We start from the raw sequence: 18,407 nt of genomic DNA, 5'->3' as shown, positions 1-18,407 counted from the left end.
GTGAAAACTGATTTATACAGAAACAAAATGAATGGTTTGTGCTGACTGGTTGATGTGAAAGCTGTTGATCTTGACTTCTGAGTGTTTGGACTGAGCTGTGCCGTGTGTGTTAATGTCTTTAATTCCTCTGACTCGGCTGGATTTGTTCATTACGAACACATTTTGCATGGTGAGCGTTGGGACGGAGAACGTGACCGTTTTGGCAACTCGACACAAAACTTTTCCTCCTGCACGAAGCAGAGCTGTTGTACAACAACTGCCGTAGTGTCCTGCAGGGTGTTTTTCTTGGACAGCTGCTCCTTAAATGTGCACTCCAGTTTTTCATATTTAATTATGTAGTTATTTATTATTTCTTGGTACAGGCGTCACCTGAGACACCTTATTTTGAAGAACATACTTGGCACTTGATACTAGTACTGAACCACTATGGGAGGGTCCAGTCCTTGACTCACTACTACAGAGATGTCTCCCATTGAGTCCCTGTCCTCTCCCTTTCTCTCTCCTCCTCCTCCCATTCATCATTTCCCTCACTTACTATCTTCCTCCTCCTCCTCCTCCTCCTCCTCCTTCCCAGCAGTCCTGACCTGTCATGTTTATTTAATCTCTTTCCCAAGAGAGGAAGTGTTTAGATTTTGGCGTTGATGATGATGAAGATGATGTGTGTGGATGCCTGGGTGGTTCGTTAAAGCTGACTGGCTGCATCTGACAGATGGACGGGGCAAATAATGTACAGGACTTTATACTTTACAGGACTCCAACAATCACAGCTGTTTTTGTTTTTGTGTGAGTCGGGTCTCAAGTCATGCCGGAGTCCAAATCCAGTTTAAAGTAATTCTGTATGAGTCAACGTCAAGTATCGGGTCATTAGGACCGGTCCAAGTAAAGTTTAAGATGTGTTGACTCCCAAGTCAGTTCTCAAGTCAAATATCAACTAATTTGACTCTATTTTCTAGTCATGTCTCAAATCATGTGAGAAAAGTCTCAAGTCAAGTTTCAAGCCACTCTATACAACTCTCAAGTCATTTACGGCAGTCGAGTCTAAAGTCACAAGTCATTCAAGACGAGTCTAACCAAGACAAACTTGGACTGTCAGACCGCTGACAGACTGTCCAAGTGTCAAGCCATCTGAGACAAATAAAAGTTATGTCAGAAATGTGTAAAAACAAGTCTTCGGTCATCAGGACCAGTCCAGGTTAAGTCTTGAGTCATTTTAGACGAGTCCCAAGTCAGTTCTCAAGACTTTTTTTGACAATTGTTAAGTTAAATACCAAGTGACTCAAGTCAAGTGTTGAATCAAGTCTCAAAGTTATTTAAGACCATTCAAGTCGAGTCTCAAGCCATCTGATTAAGACTGCATTTCTCAAATTTCTGTTTTTGTTTTCTGTTCCCACAAGCTGTCGTCTCTCTCTGTCCTCTCTGTAGCTTCCTCCTCCTCCTCCTCCTCCTCCTCCTCCTCCTCCTCCTCTATTTTCATTCAAGCTCCCTTCTGATGGACCACGGGCCCCTGGGAACATCTACCTCTCCAAACTGACAGATCTGGATCTCACCACGGTGGAGAGGAGGTTGTGTGGCCCGGGCAACACTTGGCGATGCCTCGTCCTGCTCAGTCGTCCTCCTGGATCCACACACTTTACATATATTATATAATTTGTATCAGATATTCTGTCAATGCAAATTGTAATTTGTGATTTGACATCTATTACACGTCAGTCCGTCCTGGGAGAGGGATCCGTCCTCTGTGGCTCTTCGGAGGTTTCTTCCATCTTTTTTTGATTGTAAAGCCCACTGACGCAGTGTGATTGTGATGTTGGGTTATATAAATGAAACTGATTTGATTTGATTTAAGGTGTGAGGTAATGCAGGAAGCCCCGCCCCCTGAGACTTGACAGTCTTTGCTCGCAGGGTCTCTGAAGTCACGTCTGAAACCTTTTAGTGGTTTCAGTCGGACTGAAATAGTCGCATGTCAACAGCTGTGTGTGTGTGTGTGTGTGTGTGTGTGTGTGTGTGTGTGAAGGAGAAAGAATTCGAGCTTGTGTTTATAATGTGACTCTATGTCTGTTTCCATTGTGTGTGTGTGTGTGTGCATGTGTGTGTACAGCTGATGTCTTTAACCCAGGTTAGATGTCATTTCCTCTTCAGGCCGGCCAAATCCTTCAACTTCCCACACACACACACACACACACACACACGCAAAAGTAAAACACACACTCTTGTCACATTCATCCTCTTGACAACACACAGATACACACTCACACACCATCATAGTTTATTCATCCACATAAACTGTTCTTCACACACACACACACACACTGAACTTTGTGAGGAGGGAGGTGTAGGGAGGGAGAGGACGGGTGTTTCACAAATTACATGCAGACTTTTTGCATCAAGTGTCAGCCCCCCTGCCTCCTCTTCCTCCTCCTCCTCCTCCTCCTCCTCCCTCACTTTGCTGAACTCTTAAGTCAAACACACCCTCTGCATGAGGCGTGACGGAGCGAACGCTGCCCACATGGGCTAGAAACTCCCCAGAAGTGCAGGTCTTTTTTTTTCCGTGGGAATATGTGACTGTCGAACGTTTGGGAATATGGCGGTAAGACCTTCACTGCGGAGATCCTTCAGCGAGCACGTGAAAGACTCCACCAACAAGGCTTGGGATGTCTTCTGGAGGGGCGTGAGGGAGCGGCGGCTGTGGGGTGAGTCGGGATACGATGTGAATGTAGATTATTCAGCTGGTTGGCAGCGTGGAACGGGGAGTTCACACAGGCTGCAGCAGCATCTCTCCAGCAGTGGAGGCTTGTTTCCTGCAACTCAGCATGATTTAAGAAAATGATACTTTGGGTGCAAGATGAGGTTAAAATATTGACATGACCAGCCTGTTCTCACTACCATGCGTCTAAGACTGGCACTGTTGCCCCTCTAGTGTCACTAGAAAGTCAGGGTGGTTGGATGAGACGTACCCTGGACTTTACCTTTTTGGAAAATGGGGGTTCAAGTCCTGTTTGTGAGCGAGAGTCAGGAGCGATTTGTTTTTAAGTTATGTAAGTAAGTTAACGCATGACACATGACTTTCCATCACGAGACTGAGTATTACTTTTAAACCCAAAGTATGATCTTCTCCAGACCGATGTACTCAAGTCACTTTGTTCATTAAGACAGAGTTTGACTTTTGAGGCTTTTGTTGGATGCTCAAAAAGGTCAAACTGTTTGCAGACATTTTGTGGAAGACCTGCTGATGCCTGCTGTCAGAGATTAAACACACAGCTGTACTTGTTTATTGCAATGGAGGAATATGTAATAGTTCCTGCTTTGGCTGCACAGGCAATACTTGTTAGGAGGATAAGATCATTGTTGGTTATCGGGGGTTGTTGATCACGATAGAAAAGTCAGTATCTGTCATTACATCCTAACCAGTATGTGAGCTGTAGCTGTGAATGGTTATGGCTTTATGTTTCCCAGTGTTTGTTGCACACCATCAGGGTGACTCACATGTTGATAATCAGGGTGCTAAACTGGAGTCTTTGGCTCCGAAACTTCCAGGAACCTCAGCTGGAGCTCCGCTCCAAGAAGTCTTCCTCTCTTCATCTGATCCAGAGAGGTGAGAAGGTCTCAGCGCTCCTCAGGAACAGCAGGCGTCTGGCAGCGTTTCATCACTGTTAACACACAGCAGGTTTTAATAGACACACAGAGCTGTGGTTGAACTGAAGCTGCAAAGTGTGTGTGTGTGTGTGTGTGTGTGTGTGTGTGTGTGTGTGTGTGTGTGGTCTTGTCAGGTGAACTTGTGACTCAGAGGTACATTCACAGGTGCCCTCGAGGGCGACACTTCACCTCCATCTGCAGCAGTTTGCCGTTGAGGAGGTTCAGGTGCGAACACGACGAACTGTATGTGTAAGAGTGTAAAACGGAGCGGTGACATGTTGTCACTGAAAAACGTGAAACCTGTAGAGGTTTAAATAAGCGACAGGTGGTGAAATTAAAGAAATCGAGCTGAATTGTCTGAACAGAAAACCATCTAATGTGTGTGGCCTCAGTAGTGAATGCACTAACCCCGGCCCAGCACCCCGACACGAGCCACAGTCAACAATACAGAGCACAACCGTCCGAATCAGGTGAGACGAGCTGGCCACAGGGATCAGTCGCCCTTGACTGGCAGGCTGACAGACCATTTAAAAACTCCAGTCCCTGATTGTCGACCTCGGATTGGCGCACCTGCACCAAACGGAGCCGCACCAATCAGAAACTGCCACTTGAACCAGAGACGAGGGTATTGACCTGTGAAGGTAGGAAGTGTGTGCTGGCGCTGAGGTGTCATTCGTAAGTGTAATTGCATTTTGGCCTTCTGTACACACGTAAACACCGTTTCACATCACTGAAGACTGAGCTATTGGAAAACTCCAAAAATGTAAGTGTTTATGTGTAGGAAGGAAAACCAGGTTTTTTGGCTCGTCTCCGCTGTTTGACGTCGGACTGTGTGTTCGTGGGGATGATGGTCCTGGTTCTATCCTTCTTGCGATGAGGAAAAATCCGGGTTCGTCTCAGAACGGTACTGCTCTTGGCCGTTGTTGTTGTTGTTGTTGTTGTTGTTGTTGTGCCTTTTCCAGTAATGGCTTCAGGCTTCTGATTGGCCAACGTGGCCTTACAGTTGAGATTATATCGGCACCTGTTGCTTTGGCGTCCGCTTGACAGCCTGCGTTTGTGTTTTCATGTGGACAGAGATTTTTTTTTTTTTAATATTGTTTTTTTAAACTGGAGGAGGAAAAATATGTTTTAAAAATTCTACTGTACGTTTGCTGTATGTTAGCGAGCAACGGCAACGCAACGAGGATGTGTGTTTCTTTGTGCGTTTGAATCCAGGTCAACCGCTCACTGAACGCAGCACTCACCAGAGATTTCCTCCTGCTGTCAGGTCGATCAACAGGAGCGAAGATAAACCCACTTCTTAAACCCAAAAGTTCAAAAGTAATCTGAGCTCTCCTCCCGTCGGTAAACGGCTCCGGATCAGAACAGAAGACTCTGGGCGTTCATTCACAAGCTATTTAAAATAATCTGTTTTTAAAATTATAATTTAATAATAACAGTTCTTTTTCTTTTTACTTAGTGCTTTGAGGACCTGTATAGTATTTTCAGCATCTTACCACGCCCATTTTAATAATAAGTTTATAAAGCGCTTTAACAAACAAGCAAAAGCAGGAAAATCGGGAAAACAATATTACGGAATAAACACTCAACAGGCGAGCCAAACACAAGGAAACCTCGTCTCAGGTGAGTTACAACAAGAAGGAAGAACAGAAAATGTAAAAATACAAAAAAGTAAAAGTAGTCTCTGCAAAAGTAGAGATAAATAAAAAAAATAAAATCAATAGAGGATGATAAGAGGACGACATTACATCGGAGGAATTAAGAACAAATATAAAAATGAAGAGCATTAAAAAGAATAAAGGGTAATAAATATTCAAAATGAATAAATAAAAGCCCCCATTAACACATTCTCTCCTCCAATCACTGCATTGATTGATTACCGGTGCCTTCATCACGACCCTAAACACACGTCATAACGTGTAACGACCCTCTTATTGACGGAAAAACTGCCCAAGATGAAACATGTCGTGTGTTTTGACTCTCGTAGCTGAACTCTGACGACGTGAAATCGTGTTTGACTGTGAAAACCCACTGAAATTAAACACCCCCACACACACACAGTTTGCAGTATATGTAAGTGTCAGACGGCTGCCCGAGCGGTGCTTCAGGTTTCTGAGCTGAGGATCTTTTAGTCACGACGCTGCAGAACTCACACGGCTTCCTTCAGGCTTTTCAGTCAAACGCTGAAAAAAAGTCCCGAGTTGAATAAATCTGTCTGCTGCACGTTAACGTCCGGACTCTCACCGAGCGCCTCCTAAACCTCCAGAACACCTCTGATTCTTTGACTACCTGTGTGTGTGTGTGTGTGTGTGTGTGTGTGTGTGTGTGTGTGCAGCTCTGTGAGTGTTTATGTGTGGGAACAGTGTGTGTGTTTTAATTCAGACAGCTGCTTCTGCTTTTTTCTGTGAGAGCTGATACTCGGCTCCAGCTGTGTGTACCTTACATCTGTGTGTGTGTGTGTGTGAGTGTTTGGATTAAATCAACATATGACGTTAGAGCAGTCGTGCGCTCTGATTGGCTGAGGATGGATTATGTAATCCTGTGCTTCTTAATCCTGCAGCAGCCTCACACATTTACACAGCGGACAGAAAAAGAGAGGGTCTTTTTTTTAAAGAATCACATCAAATGTCCGTACTTTACATACACTTATAATGTTTCATCTACTTTTTAAGAATTGCATGAAAAATGCATAAAGACAGTAAGTTGAGTGTGCAGCCTCGACACTGTCAAATCAAGCAAGAACGAGCTGAAACACGAGGTTGGACAACATGAATTTATCAAATCACAGACAGAGAATTGCAGATATGTCTGCTGGAATACTGACGTTTATATATTTCTTTAATCTATTTTGTTTATGTCACAATTTTTCGATAAATACTTTATGTGAAGTCCATCAAATTAAACTTGAAACCAAAAGCTCGACCAGCCGACGAGTCCACTGCTTTAACTGAGCCGGACTGTAAATGATCTGACATCATATCATCTACTGTAAACATACACATATTAAGGCTTTCATATCTTTATTATCAAAGCATTAATTTTCCAATTCACCAGTAAAACACTTATTTAAAGGTCCTATATGTAAGAAAAGTTTGATTTTTGAGTCTCATTGCCAACCATAGGTGGAAATCACGGGGGGGACGGGTGGGTTCGGACACCCGCTTACTTGGAAGAAGGGAGATTTGTCCCCCTCAATAACCTTCATCAGAGAAAACATATCATTTGAAAGTATATAGTAATATGCAATGGAAACAAAATGTGTTTGTAAGTTTCTAAAGATTCCTCCATATTCCTCACAGTGGTTTGGTCCACTGCCAATCGACCTGCACCTCACACACCTGTCTCTGCGGAGCGTCTCTCAGCGTGGTGCCGGCGGTGCTGGCGGTGCTGGTGGACCATAGTAAGTAGATATTTTTGCAAAAGTTCACTTCAAACAAAGCTGCTATTTTTCTCTCGTCGCACAGTTTTAGGTTTTAGCACAAAAAAAACACCTGGTTTGTATAGAAAAACAGTGTTTTGGCTTAAAATACCCACAAACACGCTGCAGATGTCCCGAGGTCTCAGTAAAAACACCTGGTTCTGTCTCCACAAACAGGGCGAGAACATTTCCCCGGGTTGTCCTTACAAACATTCAGGAGCGTCGCCTTCAGGAATCATGTTTTCTGTTTATTTTCTCCCCCAGCAGTGAAGCGAAATATCCACCCTTCTTCCCGACTCGCCGTCCCGACGCGTCAGTCTTTGCCGAGTCGAGAATGAGACTCAAAAATCGACTCTTCTTACAAATGGGACCTTTTTTTAAGGAGTGAAAATAGATATCGACAGCCAAAACTTCGTCTGGAAAAGAGTCAGCTTCTAATTGCTGTTGCTTATTATTTGTTTTAGCAACGACTGACTTGTTTTCATGGATTCCTATCAGCTGTAATATTTTACTCACCAGGTTGAAAATGAACTTATCAGGAGATCAAAAGAGGTCATTTGTCCTTCAGGCACTTTTATGTGCTGGTCGCTGCTGGGTCGTGATAAACTACTATAGTTTATAATAGTAGTTGAGTCTGAAAGTATCTAATATCAAACGTTCTTAAGTATCAAAGTAATGTTCTTGCAATAAATGTACCGAACGGCCAATTATTGGATCTGATATTAATATATGGAAGTAAAAAGTGTCAGATAATGGAAATACTGTAGGAAAGTACCTCAAAATTTCACTTAAGTACAGTATGTGAGTAAATGTACTTAGTTACATCCCATCATTGCCCATATTTAGGTTTTTATTTTCCTAATCACCAACAAAACACACAATCAAGTTAAATTTATTATCATGAAAAGCCGCAGCATCGATTTCTATCAGCGTAATGTTTCACTCACCAGGATCACAATCAACTTATCAGGAAAACAAATGAAGTACTTTTTCTTTAAGGCACTCAACGACTTCGGCTCCATTATTTTGGGTTGAGGTGGTTCAGGTCGTGATGAACTGACACCATCAGCTTCATAATGTGATTCCTCCTGACTGTGTAGTATTTCAGTAAAGTATTTTGGTCACTATCGGACAGAGAAACAGACATTAAGACCTCCCACACAGACATACGACACTGGCTGTGCAGATTCTTGTCAACACGTCCCAGAGACCGTCACAGATGTCACATTTCTCTGATCTGTGTGTATTTAAAGGAAGGAAGTGAATATTCAAGGAAGAAATCAGCCAGACTTAGCTGAAGCTGCTTCTCTGGAGGTGAAACGCGGCTGTTATTTACTTCTGAACTGGATTTGCGTCTCTCCTGAGGAGTGACGACCGTATCAGCTGCGGTGTGAACACGACCCGCGAGGATCGCTGCTCTAATCCTCGTTCCTGCCTCCCGCTGTTTGTCCTCCACTTTTTCTTTCATCGCTCACCGTCTCTCCTCCACAGGAGCGTCTCCCGTCCGTCCTCCTCCATCAGCTCGTCCTAATATTTACCCTTCTGTTAATAAGTTGTCATAACTCACGGCCCAAATATGGTCTCCCATTCAAACCTCGAAGGCGATGATAATCCAAACACAGACTGTGCCAGGCTGCACTCTGTAAACTCCTTCTTTCACGCCTGGACAGACTCATCACCGATATGACAGAAACTTAAACGTCACCGCCCGGACGCTAATTCAAGTTTAATCCAGCGGTGAAGACGTCTGGTCGGGCTGAACTACCTCAGCACGGAGAGCAAAATCAAAAAAGACATCTGACGAGAAGGAGGAGGGATGAAAAAGGGGGTAAAAGTGTTATATAGGTTATACGACGGACAGTAATTCATCAGGTTTTTGTCAGTCAACACAGTGTCTGAGCTCGTAGAACGAACATTGTTTCATTTCTGTAGATTTTCGAATAAAAACTGTAAAGAAATGTAATTAACCTTTGCACCTGAGGAGAGGCGAGCCCTGAGGTTTGATCTGAAGCTCAGCTGTGATTAGTATTTCCTCCAGGATCGGTTGTTCAGAGATTTTCTGATTCTCCCGCCAATCACGTCGTCCTGAGAGCAACATAAAGCCCGAGTCTTTGTACATTCGAGGCCAGAACTTTAATGGATTAACCAAAATGTCTAAAAGCTGTTTATATTTCTTCATGGGCTTTTAATTCATAAACACATTTTGGATGCATTAACCTCCACTGGGTTCGTGATACTGGAGGGAAAATAAATAATGTTCTCAAATACGAGTGAAACAAACAAACAAACAGCCGAGAAGGAAGCTCGGGAACATAAAAACAGCATCAGACCATTTTTCCGCCGGAAGGAGACCCAGAAGCCACCGCTGTTTATTTACACCAACAGACAACTAATTATACAATAATTTTACAGTTTAACAGCCTGACATAATGAAGAGGTTCTCGAGGATAAAGATGATTAAAACTGAAAACGAGGGAGCGGAGAGAGAGAGACGCCGAGGCTCTGAGCCAACTGCGATAGAAGAATCGAAGTGAACGCTGCTGTTTATTCTGCTGCGATCAGAGACGGGCCAAGCTAAACAGCCGAGTGGGGAAACTGGGGTGGGAACCACACACACACACACACACACACACACGTCTCCTCATGTCTCTGCAGCTTTGACAGACGAGACGAGAACACACACATCGTCACACACTGCGACTCTATCATCAGCTTTCAAACAAACACACACAGTTTTGTATTTGGTTTTGCAACTTGTGTGGTAAATGACTCTGGTGTGTGTGTGTGTGTGTGTGTGTGTGTGATCATCTGTCCGAGCTGCAGAAGGACACCAGGAGAAGCTCATGTGACGGAGAATGACCCACAGGGTTTAAACACTGGAAACAGAAAGTAAATAAACGGTCTGTCCACGACCGCGACTGGTGCATTTCCCTGCTGAGATGAAGTAAACTCCACGGCGACCTTGTCAAGTTTATGAGGCGTGGGGGTTTCTTTGCAAATAAATAACTTTATCCTACCGAGTCCATCTGGATTTATGCTGCTTCCTCTTCCCTAAGCAAGCTGGGTCGTTACATCAGGTTTTAGCCAGGCAACAGTTTTTAAGCATTGAAATGAAGTTCCTCAAACGGCCACTTGAGGACGGCTACTAAAGCGAGTCAATCCCCGTAAGACACCATGTTACAGATATAACATGAAGGAATTCAAAGGAGTTCAAATGTCCCGACCTTTAGCAGATGTCCTTTGTTTCGATAGAGAGCCCCCTAACAGCAGAGGTTACGTATCGTACAGTACATTTAAAAAGCCCAACTTTGCAGCAGACATCAACGTGTTTTGGTGTTTGTAGCTAATTACTCCATTCGTGATGTACAGGTGGTCCACGCTCCTCCTCTCTGCCCATTTTTGGATTAGCCGGGAGTAAGACGGAGTCAGGCGCCACCAGGATGGTAGATCGGTTTCAGCCATCGTGCACCTTTTTCAAGAAACGACCTCGGCGAGTCTCCTCAAGCTGCAGACTTCAGGAACAGTATGCCGAGGCTGACGTGCACAGAGTGTACCGACCGTCTGTACTCGCACTGGGACGGGAACAAGCCTCCAAACATCTTCAGTATTCGTCAGCACACAGGTAGCAGTCTGGTCTGTAGAGGAAGTTTCAAGGGCGGCACTGACGCCGAAATACGAAGGACAATGAGACTCTTTGTGTCCCGACTTTTATATTAAAAAACGGTAACATCCAAGCCTGGTATTACGGGTGGAGTACGTTGGCGGTAATGTCTAAGCTCGCGGCATCTGACATGCACCACATCGGTCACTTCTGCTGTGGTCCTCTCACTGAGTTTCTTCTCCCATGTTTTTCTTTCAGTGATGAGTATCCACTTCAATCAGGACCTTTTCTTTTCTTTTTTGGTTTGGACAAGCTCAGTCAGAGACTTGCATAAGGGACGCAGGTATACGCCGGCCCAATTCGTCACATCTGGAACATGTAAATTCGATTAGTTCCCTGCTGTGTTTGGCCTCTTTCTTCTCTCCTCCCTCCCTGTTTTCCCCTCCGTCTTCATCACTGTGTGTTTCTTGTCATAGCTGCCTGGATTTCATCAGCAGTATTACCTCATCCTGAGCACATGCCTTCCTTCCTTCCTTCCTTCCTTGTACGAGCTCTCTCCTTTTTATTAACTTTCCCTCTTCTCTGCTCGCTTCCTCCGTCCTTCTCTTCTTTCCTCTCTGTTTGCCGTCACTCTGACTGTATTCACATGACGGGCTCAGGGGAGCTCTGAGTGTGTGTGAGGCCTTTTTACTCTTCTGATCAAGGCTTGGTTACAGTCTTAAAAAGAAAAAATCCTCCACACACAGGAAGTGGGGTAAAAAATCCAGCTGGAATAAAAAAGAAAAGGATTCAGCTTTCGTGTTTTTTCAACGTCAGCTACGAGAATATTTGAAAAATTGCTCTTTTACGGTTTCCCCCTCTTGCATGTATTCTGTCAGGATTCATGAATATTTCTTCCGTGCGAGGCCTTTCAAATCATTTTTTATCAAGAATTGTTTGATTCTTGAAGATCGTATCTGTGAGTGGGAGAAGATGAGAATAAGAAGGAGGTTATTCCTGTCCAGAATGAGAATGACTGACTCTCTTCTGCTCCAAGCTGAGAAGAAAATGTGTCGGTAACGCTGCAGCGGATGAGTCAGAAAGTAGGTTTGGTTCGCGGTGCCATTCAAGAGCCTGTTAACACCGGTGTCGACCACATCGTGCCCTGTAAGTGAGTGCAATTGTTTCAGGGTAAATCTCACAGAGCTTTGCGTTTTTCAACCTTCAGGTACGTCCGGAGAATGTCTGATGAGCAGGCGGAGGAGAGTCGACAGGCAGCTGGTAGTTTACCTTCAATGTCTGGTCCACACTAAAAGAGTAAAGATGGTTATTGTGCCATCCATTTTCCACCACTTGTCCATCTTTCTGCATCATAGTGGAGTCCTGGGCCTCAACCTCCAAATCTAGAGGATCCAGAAAGTTCAAAAATCTTCCTGTTTTTCATCATTTCCCAACGACACTAAGGGTTGATGTGCTGCCTGGATGGGTCAACGAGTCGAGATCACGGTGACTTCATTCTTTTAAATCAACTGCAGTATGTAAAGTACATATATAACTATTCAGTGTAACACAGCGGTGTAACAAGTTACATGTTTGCAGCTAACGCTACTTTGCACGTTAGGTCACTCCGAGTCCTCGGTGATCTCATATGATTTTCGAATCAAACTAAACATGACCTGTAATGTTTTCTTACCTGGTTACTAGGAAATGAGCCATGTCAGCATCTGTTTTCAGTCCCAGTTCAAGTTGAAGCTGCCTCCATGAGACGAACGCGTATCCGATGTGTATTCGGGTGCCAGCCCGGCTTTGGTTGTAATTTCGTTTTGACTCACGACATGCCGCTGATAAAACCTTCGTTTTCTTCTTAGTGTGATTTTTTAGTGGACTTTGTGGTGGTGGGTCGTTTGCTGGCCGTAGCAGAATCCATTACTACCCAAACACTAGTATGGGTCCACCATGCTGGTCTTCTTCCCGTATCCAAGTCGAAAGCCGTCGAGGACGCACATTCAGCGTCATCTGACGCCACGTCCGCAGGACTGCGCGGGAAATTCGGGCCCAAATTGCAGAACATTATGCAGCACACAGCCTGTTCAAGGCAATGGAGAGATACGTGGGCTCATTCTTTTTAGTTTTGAACATGTTTATTTTTTCACAAATCCGGCCCCATGTCCCTTTAAAGTACACATATGAAACACTAATTTATCTTTAATAATAAAATCATCATTGTAAGAAAAATGCCCATAGTTGACTCAAAATAAGGTTTTATTCGGTGAGATTTATGTAGCCAGACTTCTTTAAATGCACACTAACTCAAACATAAAGTCACGATACATCATCTCCAGGTTGTTGTATGTAGTGTTACAGAACTTGTCAGTGTCACATCCTCTGAGCAACGTACACCCTGTTCATGCGACCCTCCTGAGCTGAACTCCAGTTGTTAAACTCGTTGAGCCCTTTGTTTGGTTTAACGGTTCGGCGGCGCTGACTGCCTTCTTCTCACCACAGCGCTGACCCTTAATGGACGAGGCCGAGTGTAAATCCAACAACCTAATGAGCTGTTTGCTTTGTTCTCAGCCCTGAGCGGGCAGCAGTGCAGCGCTGAAGAAAAGATTTACAGACTCGAGGTCACTGACGGATGTAACAGTGAGGTCGTCACAAAGACGAGCCAAATGTTTTTGTTATCTGACCAACTTGGATGAACTTCTTTGACTTTTTGCTATCCTTCTATCAGCCGCCAACATATTTGAAGGTTGAACCTGTGTGGGTTTGTAAAGTGCCATCAATAGTCAGGTTGCCAATATAAATAATATTGTGACCATTTTCCTGCCAAACCTGGCAACAGTGTAGAAATCTGAGTTTCCTGTTCCAACTGCACTCAACCTTGAAGTTATTTGTTGGCATTTTCTGTCTCTGAAAGAATAATGATTCAGTCCAATGCTACAGTCACAGTGACACACAACTCCTAGAGGAAGTCTGCTTAAAGGGCCTGAACATTTAAAGGTTTAACTTGTATGAAAATTATCAGAATTCGAAGACAGTCACTTCACTCTTTGGCGACAAGCTTCCTTTAGCGAGTAGCTCAGTTAGCTGTGTTGCCCTATTATCTGACGGGAGTCTGCCTGCCTAACGATCTCGGATCACGGGGAGATTTACCGTGGTGAACAGGGCTTAACTCAACCGACCAGCGTTGTCAGATGTGCGACAATTAACAATAATTTGTCCATTTTGTGACGCTTCTATTAGCGGTTGGTTTAAGTCTACGCTGTCCTGTCTACCTACCGGAGATCCTCTCTCTTCGCTGCTTGACTTTATGATGGAGTTTGAAAATTGTGACTGATGGACTTATGGACACCCTCTTCCAGGCAATGTAGCTACATTAGCTTGCTTTAAAAAAAACATGTGGGTAGATTTGGCATGTCATATTTACGCATGTTTATTCCTGTCGTTTTGACTCTTGCACGATCATTTTCTAAGAAATACAATCGACCGCCAGAGGACAGTTTGAAGACAAGAGATGCAGTATGGAGGCGATTTACAGCCTCTCTGATCAGTACTATGACTCCAGGAGCTAGAGGACATGGCATATGGGGATGGAGGGTGAGTTTTATTTTGTAGCGAGTGTGTTTTACGATGAGTTAATGTGGCAGTTCAGAGAGAGAAACTTGAATTCAGACCGTGCACGGTTGTAAATTTCTGTTGGTGAGGAAAAAAGGTGTAAAATATCTCTTGATATTCAGCAAGTTTATTTTCTTACATACGTATTTGACTTAGTAGCAAATTGGTATATATCGTCCATCTGGAACTATGGGGGGCTATTAGACTATCGGCGCTAGCTGGTTAGCATAGGCTAACTCTCCGCGACGCTGTTGTCTCTTCACATTCTGCTAATATTTCATTTTTTGAACATTTTAATCTAAAATTCAGGCCATATCCTACTTATTACTCCTTTAACCTCTTGTTTGAACAATATAAAGAGTAAAATGTAAAAAATCACATTACAACACACAAGTCACACACTTTTAATGGATATTATAGCAGATTAGAGCAGCATTTACCTGATAAGCTCTAATGCTAACTGTTGTGTTTAGGGCCTAATAAGCCATCATACTATTTTAAATATATTCTGCATGTTTTTGTCATTATTTTATACACATTTCATCCAAATTCTACCAACATATTTGGTATCTTCTGCAATTAGATGTTAAGTGTTGAAGATTTAATTTGTTCCTCACAACACTAGTTTGTAAGACCTGACCCCTCTGGCAGGTCGTCGGGGTTGACGAGGTTAAAAACAACATTTGCCTGTGTTGCGACGATGAAAAGCACCTGAGGGTTGTCTGAAAGCAGAGGAGGGACAGGACTTTGAAAAGGCAGCTGGGTGAAAAGAGGAAAAATGTGCTGTGGGCAGAAGCCAGAGTCCCATATTCCACTGTATTTATTGTGTCGGTTTTTATTATCTTGGAGAAATGCGCCTTAGCGGCTTCCACAGAGAGCATAGAGGGGAGGAAGAGGAGGAGGAGGAGGCCACCTGAGAGCCACAGAAAGACCCAAAACTGCTGCTTTTCTCATCACCTCGCTGTAGGTTTTCAGAGAGGAAGGTAAGGTGTGTCTGTAAACCAGAGCACAGCGGAGGAAAAAGAGCTTATCTGAAATGATTCTGCTCTTTTGGAGCAACAGGGTGTCCTTCGGCTTAGAAAGTCCTTTTATTACAGGTACGACAGGCGACTTTATATCCAGGAGCTGCAACAGTTTGGCCAAGTTCGATATATTTTAACTCACTTCATTCATGTAATCCTCCATATTGTCATTCTACACAAAACACAAGTTGGTTTGGATTTTTTTTGTTATCAATTTAGTCGCGATCGCCAATAATTTGTGACAAGTTCAGCAGCCCAATAAACAGAATAAATGTTGGCTATGGTCTGGTTAGGTTTAGGCACAAATGTCACTGTGAGGAAAAGCTCATGTTTCGGCTTAAAATACCTCGTCACCAAAAACGGATTGAAATTGGCGACATCTTGTTCAAAATATCCAGTTGTTTCACACGTACACAGTCCTGAACAGCGGTCTCTGGCTTGGCAGCCGTCTCGCCGCCACCATGAAACGTGCAAATTGAACGTATCTGAACGTAAAATGCCAAAGTGTTGTTCGGTTTAGGCAACTTAAAGTCCACCAGAAGGGATGAGACAAGATCATTGTTGGAAGAAACCATTTTCAAGGAGGTATGAAAAGATCACGCTACTGATAGATTATGCGTTTTTCTTTTGGCAATTTGTTTGAAGCATATCGACACTTTAAAGATATAATATGTAACATTTCTGCATTAAAATGTCTAAAAACAACTGTACCTGTGTAATATATTTTGTTGAGTTGTACCTTTATTATCCCAAATGTTTCCGACAATGTTCAAACAGGGAGAAATTCATAATTTTATTCAAGGAAACAGTGCGTTTTAATTGGTTGCTGCTTGACGAAAGGTAAAATGAATAAAACTTTAACAGATGACCTAAATTCATTGAGTCACATCAGATTTTCATTGGCATTGGTGGTTGTTTGACTGTGAAGACAACAACTCCCATGATCCCATGCTACTAACTTCATTACGTCACCAAACCATGTTTTTTTGTTTTCATTGGTTTTGACATAGAGACCCCAGGTGGCAGAGATAACAAGCATGAGGTTTCAAGGCTCATTTCTGCCTGATCCAAATGACAACACACGAAAAGCCTGCCGTCATCAAAAAAGGGCAAGAGGCAATGGATTAAAGCAGAGATAAACTGCAGACAGTCGAAACCATTTCTTCCTGGAGCTTTTCAAGGTTTTTTGCACTTGGTTGTAATCACAAAAATTGATGGGAGCCATGTGAAGAGAGAAAAAAGAGAGTTTGACAGAGACTTCAAATTGTCAATTTCAGAGAAGACTAACATTTTCAGACGTAGCCCCTCTGATTCTGCCATTAGTAAGGGGGCTTCAGGTGCTCTTAGACACTCACAAAAGCACTTTATTTAAGCACAATGAGCCTTTTTAACTCTGAGTTTCTGTGTCGAGGAGGTTGTAGATCTCATTCATTTTTGACGCCATGATTTGTGGTGTTTCACCGAACTTGCATTATGATGTCCAGCTTACCACAGAGGAGAATGAGCTCCTCTCTGACTTAATAAAAACTAAACATGACAAGTTTCAGGAGTGATTAGCTTGAGGCGGATGTGTTGGGATGTATTAGATTCCCCGTGATGTTGCGTTCACTGCAGCGTCTCAGTTTCTCCTTTGTGAGTTCAGGCTGAGACGACGTCGGCTTCGTTCTCTCACAGTGATACCCGGCAACCAGCGTGTCTGTTTCAAGCCAGTGGGAAATGAAAATTCACTAAGTTTTAGTTTCACCCGTCAAACCAAATCATCCCCGTGCCTTTTGGTGCTCGTAAGCTGATTAGCTCGTCTTGTTGTTTTAATTAATCCCCCGTGCGCCTCCTGTGTCATTGTTCTGCCGTCCTGCTGCCGGCTCGGTTGAAACTGATGCCGCAGCGTGGTTCGTGTTGTCCCCAGAAAGTTTGGGTGGTGAGCTTTTTGTTCATATTTGGTGTAAGGCAGCTCTGCACCTTCCTCCTCAGGGTTTGATTGCCGCGGTTGTTTCATAATGAGAGCTGCCCACCTGAATGGAGGTTATGTTGATTTTCATATCTGTGAAAACTCCCTGGATTCAGTCATTATTTCTGTGTCCGTGGCTGAATAACTTTCCTTACCCGGGCTGTTTATTTTCTCTCGCGCTACTTTTTTTTCTAATCTCGGAGGAGGACGCATGATAACGGCGCAGGCGACAAATTGGTTGGGACAATGCAGGACAGCCGCATTGTGCTGGTGAGGCGGACGGCAGCGAGTCCTCTCGCAGCATGTTGCCCCCAAACAGACCTCATTTCCCTTCTGCTGGAGTTAGCATGTTCACACTGTGCCGCTGTGTGAGGAGCTTCAGTGTGTGGAAGAAAAAGCCTTTTTCAGTTTGTTTCTCACTGAACAGCTTTTTAAAATTAGTCGGTAAAGAGATGGATTCACTCACTCTCCCAATGTAGTTTAAAGCAGGAATAGTAAACTGTTAAACCGTTGCAGCTGTTTTGTTTAAGATTTTAAGATTCAAAATTTGGGACTGTATGTGAGCTTTAAGCAAATAATCCATCACTTGCAGACTTTTGTCATAAAACGTTAAGTGCAGGCACGTTGACAAGTACAAGCTATCGCTGTCAGGAGACCAGAATTTCAGAATAAAATCATTAAAGGGGCACTATGTTGTTTTGGAGAAGAAATTCAAACTCTACATTTTTATATTTACAATATTAATGAGGTAATAAAACAGATTGTTTTTCCATTAGTGAACAAACAAGCTGTTCTCTGAGGAAAATAAGGTCCCCAGAACTCTGTGTGAAGCTGGAAAGGTGGCAGGGTCCGCCACATATAAACAAAGTAACACAGTATAAATTGTGTTGTCCTTTAAGGTCAGTTTGTTTATTCAGTTTATTCAATCATGGAAACAAAGAGAGTTTGATTATTTAGTTTGTTTAGGCAGAAAAAAAATCAGCCAATGAAGATCTTTCTCTGCTCATTAGCATTTCTTCCCCAAAAATACAGAATGCTCCTTTATAAAAAAAAAACATTATCACGACAGAAAGAGGAAAAAAGTCATAATATAGGACTTTTATTTTCATTTTATAGAATAAACAACTTGCTCCTGGCACAGAAAAGACACAAACCAACACATTTGTAACTAGATTGGCACTTACGTAGAGC

General features: G+C 43.3%; 1 protein-coding gene across 2 annotated transcripts in view; it reads left to right on the top strand.

Moving 5' to 3' along the window:
* Nucleotides 1-2,581: 2,581 nt before the first annotated feature.
* LOC311269387 (rho GTPase-activating protein 7) overlaps nucleotides 2,582-18,407 on the top strand; it is a gene marked incomplete at its 5' end in the record, with an annotated part of 107,893 nt that continues 92,067 nt past the window's right edge. For both annotated transcript variants that reach the window (XM_084373518.1, XM_084373517.1), the window contains one exon: nucleotides 2,582-2,690. In XM_084373518.1, coding sequence (XP_084229644.1) covers nucleotides 2,582-2,690 — 109 coding nt within the window. The remainder of the gene's footprint in view (nucleotides 2,691-18,407) is intronic.

The sequence above is a fragment of the Pagrus pagrus genome, assembly GCF_965226575.1.
Source record: "Pagrus pagrus genome assembly, chromosome: 14".
In the NCBI taxonomy this organism is placed as follows: Eukaryota; Metazoa; Chordata; class Actinopteri; order Spariformes; family Sparidae; genus Pagrus; species Pagrus pagrus.
This window is presented reverse-complemented; position numbering and strand designations above follow the sequence as displayed.